Source organism: Mus pahari, chromosome 6 (genome assembly GCF_900095145.1).
Source record: "Mus pahari chromosome 6, PAHARI_EIJ_v1.1, whole genome shotgun sequence".
In the NCBI taxonomy this organism is placed as follows: domain Eukaryota; kingdom Metazoa; phylum Chordata; class Mammalia; order Rodentia; family Muridae; genus Mus; species Mus pahari.
The window spans coordinates 57,218,439-57,233,774 of NC_034595.1; the positions used below are offsets into that span (position 1 = coordinate 57,218,439).

A 15,336-nucleotide genomic window follows, 5' to 3' on the forward strand; every position below is an offset into this window, starting at 1 on the left:
AGAGCAGCCTCCAGTGTTACGTACCTGTGAACTGCAAAAGCAGCAGATGTAGGCTTCAGCATGTTGGTCAGAGTCTGGAGAGATCTCCTTTCAAACCATGGACTTTTGTTAGGTTTTAATTCTTTTATATGTGACAATGAAAATAAACTTTTTAAATATTTGAAAATAGGGTTTATTTTTATTGAGTTTTAAACCTGTTAGCTCAAGTAAAGTTGTAGAGTAATTTGGAAAATTAGTTTCCAAACCACATACATTTATTTATTTATAGATTTATTTATTTAAAGATGTATTTATTTATTATACCTAAGTACACTGTAGCTGTCTTCAGACACTGCAGAAGAGGGCATCAGATCTCATTATGGTTGGTTGTGAGCGGCCATGTGGTTGCTGGCTTTTGAACTCAGGACCTCTGGAAGAACAGTGAGTGCTCGTAACTGCTGAGCCACCTCTCCAGCTCCCACATTTACTTTTTAGTTCATTTACTCTGCAGAATCTTTACCATTCAAAGTTAGAATCGTCACATCTTTCTAACATATTTCAGTCACTTAAGCAGGTAAATGGTGTGGATTTTCAGGGAGTCACTTTTGAAGTAGTCTGCAGTGTTAATGGCATCTGTCACTTACCACTGATGACATTTCAGATCCGCCGGGTCGCCTGTGATCAGCTCTACACTCTTAGTCAAACAGACACTTCGGCCCATCCAGAAGTGCAGAAGCCAAATCAATTCCTCCTAGGCGTCATCCTTACGGCCCAGCTGCCTCTCTGGTCCCCAACCAGTATCATGAGAGGAGTCAATCAGAGGTATGGAATAAAGACAGTGGGGTGGGTAGTGGTTCTCTGTGCTCCTCCTGTGAAGTCCACATGGATCCTTGAGACAAGAGAGTTTCTCCACCTCGCCTCATATGTAGGTTCTGCATGTTTTCCCTGATGCAGGATGAGAGTTAAACCCTACTGGGCTCCCCTCCAATCCTTACTCCCACACTACTCTTCCTATTTGGCAACATCCCGAGGTTTTTTGAGCCTGATCCCTTGGTCCACATCACACTTCTGTCCTTTTGCACATCACTTTGTCAGCTCAGATATTTTATGGAGCCTCTAGGTGACTGTGCTAGTTTGGGTATCTTAAAACTTTGTTTTCTAATCCATAAGCACAAGGTGTCGTGTTATGTTTAATTTCTCCCAGCAGTGTGCACTGCTGTACTGTATAAGACATACCTCCTTGATTAAGGCAAGTCTCAAGTATTTTATTATTCTTTATGCTATTGAAATATGATTGTCTTCTTAATTCACTTTTCAGATTGTACACTGTTGGTGAAAAAAATACAACTTTTGTTTATTGACTTTTATATTCTGTAACTTTGCTAAATTAGTAGGCATTAACAGACTTGGGTGAAATCTTTTGTGTTCTCCATATATTAATATGTTTGTCAGAGTAGTGAAGAGGTAAGTCTATTCACTGCTCCAGTCTGGATGCCTTCTTTCTTGCCTAATTGCTCTGATGAGAAGTTCCAGTGTTCTACTGAACAGTGCGATGCTAGCAGTGGTCGTGCTGCCACTAGGGAGGAGCTTTCGATCTTAGACTATGGAATGCAAGGTTCATATGGAGTCTTCCTGTGTGGCCTTTAGTAGGTTGAGTTAGACCCCTTCGGTTCCTACTTCAGTGTTTTGATCACAGGGCAGCATTAAATTTGGCTGGCTCCTTTTTCGTTAAATTTATTTAGTTGTATTTAATGTGTATGGACATTTTGCCTGTATATGTGTGTGCCTAGTACCCGTAGAGACCAGAAGAAGGTGTTGGGTTATCTGGCACTCAAGTGTTAGGAACCAAGCCCAGGTCCTGTACAAGAGTAGCAAGTGCTCTTAACCACTGAGCCATCTCTTCAGCCTCCGTGTTGAACGCTTTTGTCCTTATCACTGGAGCTGATTTGTGTGGGCTCCTTCACTCTCTCTGGTAATAAGGCATTTCGTGTCTGACTGTCACTGCATTCCAAGAAACCAGCCTGTTCATGTTCTAGAATTTTTTTAAGTGTGCTGGTTTGCTAATATTGGGGGTCTTTGCTTTAGCATTTATGAAGGTCATTGGGTTGCAGTCTTCTCAGGGGCTCTTTTTTTTGCTTTGATGTTAGAACACTGCTGTCCTCTTAAGAACTGGGCAGCATTGGCTTCCGACAGGGGCATAGAGTCTGTGAAGGACTGCTGTTAGTGTGTTAAATGCTTAGTACAATTGACCAAGAAAGCTTCCTAGCCTTTTCTCAGTTCTTTTATTAGTTGGGAGTTTTTAAAGATTCTGCTTTGCTAATATTTGAGTTCTAGAATTTTCATTTGATACAGAATATTAATTCTATGAACAGTTACTGATGGTATATTCATAACCTTTTTTTTTCCTATAAAAATCAATGGCAACATTTTTTCTTTGATTTCCAAGTTTAATACTTGAGTTTTTTGGAGTCTTTGTTTGTTTTGTTAATCTAAGTTATCAAGATATTTCTTTTCTTTTGTAGTTTTTTTATCCAGCCTGGGCTTTTAAAATGCATGTATTTTCTAGATGAGGCATATGACACAAGATATCCTACAATTTCTTTTATCTTTTGTTTGTAGGTCTTCATTATAGGAGTGTGTGTGTGTGTATGTGTGTGTGTATGTGTGTGTGAATGCTTGTACTCTCATACAGTTTCTAATGTGTGAAAATTCATGATTCACATATTTAATTATCAACATGTTACCTTGAAGCATTTCACTTTTAAGTTTTAAAATCTTGATGTGTAAATAAGAAGTCAGTATTTTTGGTTTTGAAAACAGATCGTTATGGATGACTTGTTAAATTTTCAACCCAAACTTATATTTGCAACTTACCATGAGGATTGAAAAAAGCAAACTGGAGAGGGCTACAGCAATGGCTCAGCAGCTGAGCGTACTTGGGGCTCGTGCAGAGGACCTGGGGGCAGGAAACTCCCAGCAGCCACATGATAGCATCAGTAACCCTGTGGGCACCAACACACACATGGCACACGTACACACATGCAGACAAACATTCACAGTAAAATAAAAGGAGTAAATTTTAAGACAAAACATGAGATGAACTTTTTTTTTTAACAAAAGAACTTTTTGACAGGATGTTGACTTGTTTAGTTTTGCATAGAGTTGAATGTTATACTTTTCCTAAATTTTAAATTTGTACTTTAAAACATTCTAAAATGTCTTAGTTTGGTATACTATTAGCAATTACCATAGCTAATTGTGCTGCACAGTTTACCAAGGTGTGTGTGTGTGTGTGTGTGTGTGTGTGTGTTTTGTGTGTGTGTGTGTGTTTACCCTCAGAAAGGTCTGAGTTTGCATGTTTTATTATCTGTAATTTTAAATAACCTAAAAATCTTGGTTCATTACACCCACTTGATCCATTCTATAATAAAACTATACTAAGCATTTAGAAATTACAAGACTGAGAGAAATGAGGTGTCTGATCTGATCCCTCCACTTGTGCTCCTGCCCACCTTAACAGTCCAGCAACTCCATGCACTTGACAGCTAATTGGTAGATACTGGTTCACATTTGAGTGAGCAAATGCAGTCAGTTTTTATGTTAGTTTAAAATACAATACACTTATTTTTTTTTTTTAAGATTTATTTATTTATTATATGAAGTACACTGTAGCTGTCTTCAGATGCACCAGAAGAGGGCATCAGATCTCATTACAGATGGTTGTGAGGCACCATGTGGTTGCTGGGATTTGAACTCAGGACCTTCAGAAGAGCAGTCAGTGCTCTTAACCACTGAGCCATCTCTCCAGCCCAAGGATTTGTTTGTTTTTTTCCTTTTTCTTTGTTGTTTGTTTGTTTTGAGACAGGGTTTCTCTGTGTAGCCCTTACTGTCCTGGAACTCACTTTGTAGACCAGGCTGGCCTCGAACTCAGAAATCTGCCTGCCTCTGCTTCCCAAGTGCTGGGATTAAAGGCGTGTGCCACCACGCCCTATGATACACTTACAAGTTTTCTTCTCTTTACACCATTGTTCCTAGACTATAGTTTATTAAAATTATTAATTTCCATCACATTACATTTGGTATTTATGTAGGTATTGTATGCTTTGGAAAATTACCTTGCTCAGCTACTTGGTGAGCTTATTTTTTTTAAAGAAAACACTTTATCTTTTAAAACCAGGCCTGTTAAATAACTGAGCAATCTGTCTGGTTTTCAGGCTGCTGTCCCAGTGTACGGAGTACTTTGATCTGCGGTGCCAGCTGCTAGATGATCTGACAAGTAAGTCAAGTCTCGCTGTGATTCGGGGCGGGTGGCGGGGGGGGGGGGTGGCAGACCATACCTGATGCACCTGTCAGAAAGAGAGGGCATGGTCACGTTTGACGTTGAGTTTTGTTTTCTTGAAATGGCATATAAATCCATGTGCCATTGAGTCTGTTGGGTCTGTTCCATACCCAGCCAGCTACAAGAAAGACTTGTTAACTTTAGAATTCACAAGTCTCATTAGTAATTGAACTAAGAAAGAATTCACATGAAGGATCTGATTCTCTAGCATAATTTATTCTACCACGTTTTATTTAAGGTTTATTTTTATTGTACTTATGTGTATGTTCTGTATGAATGTATGCACGTGTGCCTGGATGCCTACAGAGGCCAGAAGAAGGTGTTAGAGAGTCTCAAAATGGAGTTACTGCCTGTTAAGCCCCCTGACATGAGCACAAGGAACTGAACTCAGGTCCTCTGGAAGAGTGGCCAGTGGGTGTCACTGAGCACCTCTCCAGCCCCTGTTCTGACACGTGGGATTATTTAATGGCAGCTGGAATCTGTTGGGGCATGTTGATAGTGAGAGGTCAGTCAGTGAGTGAAATAGCAGTGATAGAAGTGGCCTTTTAGAATGTGAGATTTTACTCATCTCTACTTTCAAATAATGCAAATATATTATAAATAATACACATTTCCCATGTAAATCTTAGTTTTTCAAGCCAAGTGTTCAATATATTCCCTACTCTTTACCCTCAAATTCACTTCAGATTACAGGAAATAAAATTCAGAATCAACAGAAATATTAATTGAAGTAGAACATCAAAGCCAGGTGAAAATCTGCATCCACTGTGAGTTGGACAGTCCCATGGGGGAGTCATAGAGACAGTGCCTGGAGCTAGAGGTCTAAAGCGACAGCATGTGCCTGGTCCCTGTGCTCCAGAGAAGGGACAGAGCGGCTTCTCAAAAGAAGCAGCCTTTTCCCAGCACCTCATTCTAGAAGCACTTTGTTCCTGCAGACGCCTGCTGACGGATACACCTAAGCAGCGCTGCAGGCAGGTGCCTTCCTGGCTTTCAGATCAGAACCCCGCCTCTAAGCAATGCAGTGAGTTGCTGGGAGATCGGAGTAAATAACAGACTATATGTCAGCTCAGGTATAAGATTGAGAGAATGGGACCATGTCCATCTAACTGCCTAGACTCACAGATACTTGGAGCCGTGCTTCAGTGTAGAATTTGACTGTCAGTCCTTGTTGGGTAGGGTAAGAGAAATTATTCTCTGGTGTTTGGAGAGGGGAGCTTCTGATGCCTAATCGTTCTCTTTATAGACCTGCCTCTTTGGTTTAGGAAGCACCGTGGGGAGCCTCAGTTCTTCTCATTTCTCTCCATTCCTCCCTTCCTATGGAAGGTTGGAACACCAAACAGGTGCTTCTTAGAGCAATGATCATCTTCGTTATCATAGTGGCCTGCAAGAGGAGGCCGTCAGGATTTTAGTTGATGCAGGAGATGGCCTTAGCTGAATCTGCAGCCAGAAGGTTATTAATGACAAGTTTGGTGAGATCTGTGAAGTGAAAGATTAGGACTTCGTACTGCTATCTTTAGTCCAGGGCTTTGATTCCATGAACAGAAATCTTTCTCCATAATACATTTCTACCTCCTCTCCTTACCCCCTTCTCAGCTTCCGAAATGGAGCAGTTAAGGATCAGCCCAGCTACCATGCTTGAAGATGAGATTACGTGGCTGGATAACTTTGAACCTAATCGGACAGCAGACTGTGAGACCAGTGAAGCTGACAACATCCTATTGGCAGGACATTTGCGGCTCATTAAGACCCTGCTGTCACTCTGCGGGGCAGAAAAGGAAATGCTTGGTAATTATTGCTTCATTTTATTGTGTGAGAAAGAGTACCTCAGTTCTTAGTTACTACCATAGCATTGCATATAATTGTGACAATATGATAATTGCTAAATGTTCCATGAAAATTTGACCTTTTAGGAGTAGAAAATTGTCTGTAGTTTTAATGATTAGTAAAACATAGGGTGTCTTTTACCTGTGTCCTTAAATCACATGGAGAATTTTATGTTGTTGAAATAGTTATCACATAATTTACTATCAAGTAAAAATTATAATTCAGAGGTTTGTCTCTGTTGCTGTTTGTTATATTTTATAATACTTCTTTCTCCTTAAGAATGGTTCTCTTCTGGCAAGTAGTCCCCAGCCATTACCTCCTCGGCGTTGGGGAAATGTAAGATCCCCAGGAGTACAGTTACAACTTGTATATACATATCCACATGCTATAAATCATATTTAGAAAGTAAACCAAAATGTAACTATCATAGTTGTAGTATCAATTATACCAACGCTAGAGAATTTTCATGGCTGTTGAGGATACATAGAAAGAGTGATTCTTAAGCAGGAAGAAGTATCATTTTACCTGACAAAGATAGGCTTAAAAGCTTCTTTAGCCCTTGTGTGGAGGACTTCCTGATGCCCAGATAGGAGTCATTCCCTCAGACCATTCTTCCTTGTAGTGATGTTGACACTTGTGCTTCCAAGGTGAAAGCTTGATTCCTTTCACTGTCACAGACTCCGAGAGAAGGCACTCCTTACCTTAGTACTCCCGACCTTGTTTCCTGGTCCCAGCATGCCACAGATNTGGGCAACATACTGAGCTCTCAAAAAGTACTTTAAGTTAAACCATGCACATTGCTGTTGGGTGGCCCGGCTGCCTGTGCTGCTCTGATAGGAAAGTGCAATAGAATCTTCCAATTAACATCTGTGTTCCTCTTCACTGTGATCATCTGCTCTGTTCCAGGTTCATCACTGATTAAACCATTGTTAGATGACTTCCTTTTCCGAGCTTCTAGAATTATTCTAAATAGTCATTCTCCAGCCAGCAGTGCCGCCATCAGTCAACAGGACTTTCATCCAAAGTATGGAAAACGCACGTTGTGTTCAGTTTTGGTAAAATCTCTTAATTCACAACCGTAGTCCAAAAAGATTTTTTTAACTTGGAATTTGTCTTCCGCCCTGTGAGTTTGTCCTGTTTCCTGCCACTTAAACCAGTGCATGCAAATGAGCTTTGTTTACAGTGTGCCTGGCACATGGTAAACAGAGAAAGTGTGGAGGTACAGTTCTCATCATCAAGTGGGCAAGGAAGTCACTGTGCTGGTCAGTAACAAATTCCAAGGGAAACAAAGGTGGTACCTGATTCCATGTAGGGCCTGGAACTTTAGCTTGGTGATAAGGCATGTGTTTAGCCATGTGGGATGTGAGTTCAATCCCCAGCACCGAAGGGGAAATAATGAATTATCTCCAATGTAAACAGACTCCAAGTGTAGGCTTCAGGGTTTTTTAGGAGAACAGTCTAGAACCTTGTCATTCGCTGGGTCATACTATGTTCTCATGTCTGCAGCTGCTAGTAATTCATTAAAGTTGTAATTTTGGAAGCAAGGTTTTATATTAGTCTTCGGAGATATAAATGTGAAATATCTACGAGTCAAGTGATATTGAGACTATTGTCCCTAGAAAAAGCAGCAGTGAGCTGCCATTTACCCTGCTTGGAATTGAACTTAAATGTCTAAAGAACAGAGTTACAATTTCAGAGATGACTGGTAGAGGCAAGGCATAGTAAGAAGTGCATGGCGTGCGTCCCACGAAGCGTCATGTGTCAATCTGTTTCCAGTTAGAGAAGTCCCTCACTAGCAGGATGCAGTGCGAGGCAGGAGAGCTCTTGATCTGTCCTTAGGGCTGTGGCTCTCATCTCATTCCTGTCTAGTCTTGTCTTGAAGCACTAGGTCTCTGGGATTCTAATTAAAGCACCAGAAATATATTAGTATTTTTGACTTTTCAGTAAATATAAAACAATATATCTCTAGCAGTTTTAATGAAAAAATTCATTGATGACTCCTCCCCCTTATTTTTTTATTTTATTTTATTTTTTTGCGGGGCGGGTAGTTTTCTTTCTTTCTTTCTTTCTTTTTTTTTTTTTTCAGACAGGGTTTCTCTGTGTAGCCCTGGCTGTCCTGGAACTCACTTTGTAGACCAGGCTGGCCTCGAACTCAGAAATCCGCCTGCCTCTGCCTCCCAAGTGCTGGGATTAAAGGCATGCACCACCACCACCCGGCCCTTATTTTTATTTTAATAATAAATGCATGTATACGTCCTGGATGAAAAAGCATGCATGTTTCATCCTTCCCTGTGTACTAATTGTGCTCATCCATCAGTGACCTTTCCAACAAAACTGTGAAGCACAAGAGATGTAAAATACATGACATCTTTCTGAAAGTAAATATATTCTTTGTCACAATAACAAAAGAACTGCTTTCGCTTCTGTGTATAGTGCCTCCCTGTTCATTTCTTGTCCAGCCTGTTCAATCCATACATTCAGATAAGAATTAAGAACAGTGCCACCTCTGTGGCCCTTGTCCTTGGTGGCAGGTACAGCACTAACCCAAGAGCTCCCCAACCCCTCTCTACCCACCCCCTGCACTTTTACACTTTTACCTGTTCACACCGAGGTTGGATGTCCTCTTCTCTGTGTGTCCGTTCTATCTGTGAGCACTTCAGTAGTGCCAGGTTAGTCAGGGTTCAGAATGGCTGCCTGGATTGAAAGGCAGGCAGTAAAGGCAATCCGCTTCCTCCTGTGTCAGTCTCATAGACTGATTTGACAGGCTATCTGTTTCCGTCTCCATTCTCTGTAACACAATAGAAAACTAGTAGTGTCATTAGAAGATTATTGACCATCGGCATATTTGGGATGTTTGTAGGAATCTACACTTATTCCTTTTTCTTATTTGAATGGATTTACTGATTATTATCAGGCTAAGATAATAGTTCTGAAACCTCTTCCTGCCCCCTCTAGATAGGGCACATAGATTACTAGGTTTCTGGCATAGGCCTAACTAACCTGTGTTTAAGAGATTGTAGTGTTTATGTTTTGTTTTCTGTTGTTGATTTTTGAAGACGTCTTGTGCTGTTGTTCTTAGGTGTAGTACAGTAAATAGTCGGTTGGCAGCCTATGAAGTTCTTGTGATGTTAGCTGACAGCTCGCCTTCAAACCTTCAGATTATTACAAAAGAGCTACTCTCAATGCATCATCAGCCTGACCCCGCTCTCACCAAGGAGTTTGATGTAAGTTTTAGACTAATGTTCTTTCTGGGTGTGTCTATGTAAGTGGGGCTAGAGCCTGGAGATCCGCTGTCCTCCTGTCACACTCCACTTTGTTTGGCTGATGCAAAGCATCACTTGACCCCAGAGCTTATTAGACTAGGTAGCCAGCTTGCTCTGGGGACCGGAACTGCAGACTTCACAGCTGCCTAGGAAAAACTTTACCCTAAGTCATCACCCCAGCCCGCCTTTACCTGTTTTAGAATGGTCTCCTAAATATATAACTTATATAACCTTTGTGGGTGTGTCCACGACGAGGAGCAGGATGGCAGCCAGGAGGAACTTCAGGAGTTAGGTCCTCACCTTCCACCACCATGTGGGGCCTGGGGGTTAGTCAGGTGCTCAGGCTTTGCAGTGCCTTTGCCTGCTGAGGAGTTTCTCTAGCCCCACAGTACGTGAGTTTGAGATTCAAGTTGCATTGTCCTAACCATAACCAAGTCAATATTTTTTTGTATGTCATGTTGACATATTGCAATCAACTAAATTTTTTATTATACTTAATCACTGTATTATTATGAAATATCCTTTCAGTTAGAAATGAGCCATTTTCAAACCGACTAATAGTTACTCTCAATAAAAAGTGACATTCCAACCATTTTTGTTATTAGATTTTTTTTATATTCTTGTTTTTGCTTTTTGAGCAAGTTTCTGCTGGCAGAATGCTAGGCACTGAAGTTACAAGACTAGATAAATTCAGTGTGATTCATAGAGTTTATCATATATTAAGAAAAATTCTACATGTGTTAAGTTGATGTCAAAGTGCTGCCCCTGGGGGCTCAGTGGTTAAGAGCACTGACTGCTCTTTCAAAGGTCCTGAGTTCAATTCCCAGCAACCACATGGTGCCTCACAACCACCCGTAATAAGATCTGATACCCTCTTTTGGTGCATCTGAAGTCACCTACAGTGTACTTATTTATGTATAATAATAAATAAATCTTTGGACCGGAGCAGGCAGGAACTGAGCAAGTGGGGTTGACTAGAGCAAGCAGAGGTCCTAAAAATTCAATTCCCAACCACATGAAGGCTCACAACCATCTATCTGTACAGCTACAGTGTGCTCACATACATAAAATGAAAAAAAAATAAATCTTTAAAAAAAAAAAAAAAGTACTGCCCCAACTGTCGGGCAGGCCAGAGCACGGACAGTGGGAGAGAGAGCCAGCAGCATTGTCTCAGCACTGTGAGATGTGGTGTAAGCTGGAGGTGTGTTCTAAGTGCTATACATTAGCATTTAAAATACTTTGTTTCAGGTCAGCCTGGTCTACAGGGTGAGTACCAGGGTAACCAGGGATACAGAGGAAGAACCGCTGCCTCAAAAAATCAAATGAAAAAGATTTTCATAACCTAAAAAAAATCTGCTTTTTACTACAAATAAATGTCAGAACTTGTTAGCTCCTAGAAAACAGTCCGTGTCAGTTACTACTGATGTTAATGAAGAGCATGGAAGATCCATCCTGCATGTTTTTGTCAGCTGTTTGCTTCTTACATGGATGCATACACTTGTAAGAGAGCCAAGCTCCTGGTGAATTCACATTTCCACATAGAAGTATACTGTCCTTCTACCTACAGAGGTGTGTGTTGAACACTAGCCAAGATGTCTTATCTGGATTAGTCTTACACAGAAAAGCAGTATGTTAGGCTCTGCATCATTTGATAACATATGTAAATAAAACAATGGGGTATTTTCTTGTCATTTTAAAGGAAAAGTTTAATAGAACATTACCTTGTATTAAAAAGAATAATGTATAAAAACATTGTTTTTTAAAGGTACTGTATAAAAGCATTACTTGCTTGACTGGTTGCACTACAGAATTCCTCAGGATAAATTTCAGAATTTTCAGAAGATTATGTCAGTGTGTAGTAGACATCTAGTCTATCTGCTTGGTTAAAGCCTACACAACCACACTGTAAGCCCTTGGACCACGAACATTTCTGTTCTCTCTTAATCCCTGGCACAGTGCCTGGCACATGATAGGTCATTAGTAAACACTTGTTGAATGATAACTGAATGACTGCAGGTTGATCTTGATTGAACTAATACCTGCTTTGTGTGACATATTTTATGAACAGACAGGAGACATTAAGATGATTGCATTTTGTCATTGTACCAGCTCCTAACACAGGTACTTGAGAAACATAGATTCTGTTCTTGGTGTTCAAACCAAGCTGGATGAATACATCTGAGGCTACTTTTTCTTCGTAGTCATCTCAAATGGCTGTTGTGGAAGTGTGCTCTGGTAGAATACTCATTCTCCTCCCCAATGTTCTGTTCCTTTTCCCCAGTACCTCCCCCCAGTGGACAGCAGGTCCAGCTCAGGGTTTGTGGGGCTGAGGAATGGTGGTGCTACTTGTTATATGAATGCAGTCTTCCAGCAGCTGTACATGCAGCCCGGGCTTCCTGAGGTGAGTTCCTCCTGTCTGTTTGGCATGCTTAATTATTATTTCCTCTGTTTGTAGCTATAGTTAAAAATTCTTAGCCGGGCGTGGTGGCGCACGCCTTTAATCCCAGCACTTGGGAGGTAGAGGCAGGTGGATTTCTGAGTTCAAGGCCAGCCTGGTCTACAGAGTGAGTTCCAGGACAGCCAGGGCTACACAGAGAAACCCTGTCTCGAAAAACCAAAAAAAAAAAAAAAAATTCTTTATTAGCTTCTGAAATCTGTAAAAATGTTATAGTCACACATGTCTGTAAATCTATCCTTTTAATCAGTAATTTGACCAAATGTAATTTTTATACATACAAAATTAATTCTCAAGCTATTTTATGATGTTGTACTTAATATTTTAGAATATCTGGCTCTATTTTCAGCACATCTTATTAACATAGTCACAACTTGTAGAGTAGCAGGCAGTATTTTGAGACTATTCCATAAGTATTATGTCACGTGTCTAAAGATCTTCATCAGCTTCATAATTTATCCTTAACCAGACCCCCTAGGAGATGACAAACCTAGATATCTACAAGGGTGTCTCCACATCAAACACTCCTTAGCATACAGCATGTTTGCGGTTAATGTGAAGCAGTTACAAGTTTCTCATTTTCTTCATAGTCACTGCTTTCAGTGGATGATGATACAGACAATCCAGATGACAGTGTGTTTTACCAAGTGCAGTCTCTCTTTGGGCATTTGATGGAAAGCAAGCTGCAGTATTATGTGCCTGAGAATTTCTGGAAGGTATTTGCAATAACTATATTTGATATTAGATAATATTTAGAGTTTGGCTCCACTTTGATTTTCTCTCATCACTAACAACTTGTCAGAGATTTGAATGCTCAACAAATTGGTTCTTTAGAAATGATTAGAATGTCAAGAAAGTCATTTGTAATTCCCGGGGATCTGCTTATCTGTTTTGAATGTTTCTTATGATTCTTATTTTAGCTCTTTAAAATATTCTTTAAAGGAACGAAAGAGGTAGCTCAGCAATTGTATTGCCTTTGCAGAAGCACAGGTTTGATTCCCAGACAGTTCACAGCCCCTGCATCTCCAGCTCCAGGAGGACCTGACACCTCTAACTGCATTCATGTGCACACACACCTGCACAGAGACAGCGATAGAGACACATAAGTTAAAATAGGAGTGGAAAGGAATCTTAAAGCAGTGATTCAAATAATCTCTCTGAATCTGTGCCAGTATCATAGTGCCTCCAAAGAAAGGGCATTGCTGCTTTTTGTCACAGAGCAGAGGTCATTTTTAAGAGACACTTACTGTTGTGTAGTCTGATGGCTTACCCCGAACCCTCGTTTGGTTTCAAGGTTTGATTTCAGACTTGCTGTGTTAGGAAGGACCAAGAAAATGCATAGATGGCTGAGTACAAGCCTGTCTCACTCCAATAAAAATATCCAGACCCTAAGAGTGAACTTTTTGTTCAGAAACACTGTGTGGTTCCATGTGTTGTTCGGAGCATGCTGCTTTCTTTCCCTTTAAACATCTGTTGAATTGAATTCTTGCTATGTAGATCTTCAAGATGTGGAACAAGGAGCTCTATGTGAGGGAGCAGCAGGACGCATATGAGTTCTTCACTAGCCTCATTGATCAGATGGATGAGTATCTCAAGGTAATGAAGGTCTCCGTTGCCCTCTGGCTCCTGCAACTATGAGAACAGTGTAGGTTCACAGTGACTGAGACTCACAAGTTCATTCTTTCAGCATTTAAAATGAGTATCTACACATTATTGCAGTTAATACTTATTATTCACCTAAGCTGAGAAGATAATATAGTTCCTAATCTGTATTTCATAATAGATGGCGATTTGTGATGAGGTTTTGTTGTTTGTTTGTTTTGCAATATCCCCAGAGGTAGTCTGGTTGCAGAGTTCTTAGTGAACTGATGGCCCTGGAGGCAGTCTGGGAACTGGGAGACTCTGGCAAAGGGCCAAAAGGACTAGACTACTATTTGTTTTGATGCTTAGACTCTAAGATTTCTGCCTTTCTTAGTAAAACAACAGACTAGCCCAGAGTTGCCACTGTACATCATATCAGTAAGCACAGTTGTTATGCTTCATCTGTTTAGAATAACTTAGAGATCTATAGTACCTGTCTTTGAACAGAGCTCCTACCTTGCATTTTGTAGCCCAGAAAGAAGATCCAGAATCCTAGTGCATGCCTCGGAGTGATCGGCTCTTGTGGCCTTCACTCTCCTTCTGATTGTCTGCATTGTTGATACTGGGGCCAAAGACTGGTTACTGCCTTCCATCTGGCCGAAACTAATAATAATACTCTTTAGAGTCTGGAGACTAACTTGAAGTTTTAAATAAGATTTTATGTGAACCAGGTTGTACGTTCTAGGGCTTTTGGTTGAAACCTTAAATTTTTATTTCAACAGAAAATGGGACGAGAACAAATTTTTAAGAATACTTTCCAAGGCATCTATTCTGATCAGAAGATCTGCAAAGATTGTCCTCACAGGTTAGTGAAGATGTCACCACTGCATTAAACATTGACTATTAGTGTCTGGTATGTACAAGACCCTGATTTTGATACCAGCACCATGGGGGGGGGGGTGTGTAAAAAGTTATGTTAGTTTGTTGACTGACTTGTAGATTTATTTCTTAGTGGATCTATAAATGTTCAGTGAATTTTATTTCTTCAGTTTCTATAATTACTTTGTAGTCTTAAAGTACTTGTTGAAATTGATGGTTTTGTCAGTGTGCTCTTCTGCTGAGGTTTGTCTATTTCTGGCTGTTGCAGAGTGTGTTGAAGTTCAGGTCTCATGACAGTTGAATTGGTTCTCCATTCATGGTTTTCTGTCTTTCCCAATCAGATATGAGCGTGAGGAAGCTTTCATGGCTCTCAATCTAGGAGTTACGTCTTGCCAAAGCTTGGAAATTTCTTTGGACCAGTTTGTTAGAGGTGAAGTTCTAGAAGGAAGTAATGCATACTACTGTGAAAAGTGTAAAGAGAAGGTATCGCACTTGCCCTTTCCAAGAAACAGTGTTAGTGTCTGTGTGCCGCCTGTAGGAGGTCACTGCCAACCTGCTTGCTGCTCCCAGTAGATTGTGCTGCTCCTTGTTGTACATGGGCACCAGAAGCTTTTACATCAATATTTCAGTTTTCTCGAGGGAGTTACTTTGGCTTTTGCTTTTCCTTAGAGAATAACAGTGAAGAGGACATGCATTAAGTCTTTGCCTAGTGTGTTGGTAATCCACTTGATGAGATTCGGCTTTGACTGGGAGAGCGGACGGTCCATTAAATACGATGAGCAAATACGGGTAACTTGTTCCCTTCCTGAAATGTCTCTCAACTGTGACCCTCCCGTCCTTCTTCACCTTCTTCTGTTTCTACACCCTCTGTCCTCTTGAGACGCAGCAGGAGGGGTGTGCAGCCCTCGTTTGAGAAGCTGCTGCTAGTACGACTGGGACCTACAAATGTTCCCTTTATTTCTGGAAGGCACCCTAGCTATGGCTATGAAATGCAGTGCCTTCTCTGTAATACAGAC

The 15,336-nt window shown here is 40.7% G+C and overlaps 1 protein-coding gene across 1 annotated transcript in view; it reads left to right on the top strand.

The window, feature by feature from the left end:
• Usp24 (ubiquitin specific peptidase 24) overlaps positions 1 to 15,336 on the top strand; it is a 135,647-nt gene that overhangs the window by 87,106 nt on the left and 33,205 nt on the right. The window contains exons 38-48 of the mRNA XM_021201285.2: positions 641 to 801; positions 4,194 to 4,255; positions 5,912 to 6,103; positions 7,049 to 7,166; positions 9,222 to 9,366; positions 11,687 to 11,806; positions 12,451 to 12,576; positions 13,358 to 13,456; positions 14,224 to 14,306; positions 14,662 to 14,803; positions 14,990 to 15,109. Coding sequence (XP_021056944.1) covers positions 641 to 801; positions 4,194 to 4,255; positions 5,912 to 6,103; positions 7,049 to 7,166; positions 9,222 to 9,366; positions 11,687 to 11,806; positions 12,451 to 12,576; positions 13,358 to 13,456; positions 14,224 to 14,306; positions 14,662 to 14,803; positions 14,990 to 15,109 — 1,368 coding nt within the window. The remainder of the gene's footprint in view (positions 1 to 640; positions 802 to 4,193; positions 4,256 to 5,911; positions 6,104 to 7,048; positions 7,167 to 9,221; positions 9,367 to 11,686; positions 11,807 to 12,450; positions 12,577 to 13,357; positions 13,457 to 14,223; positions 14,307 to 14,661; positions 14,804 to 14,989; positions 15,110 to 15,336) is intronic.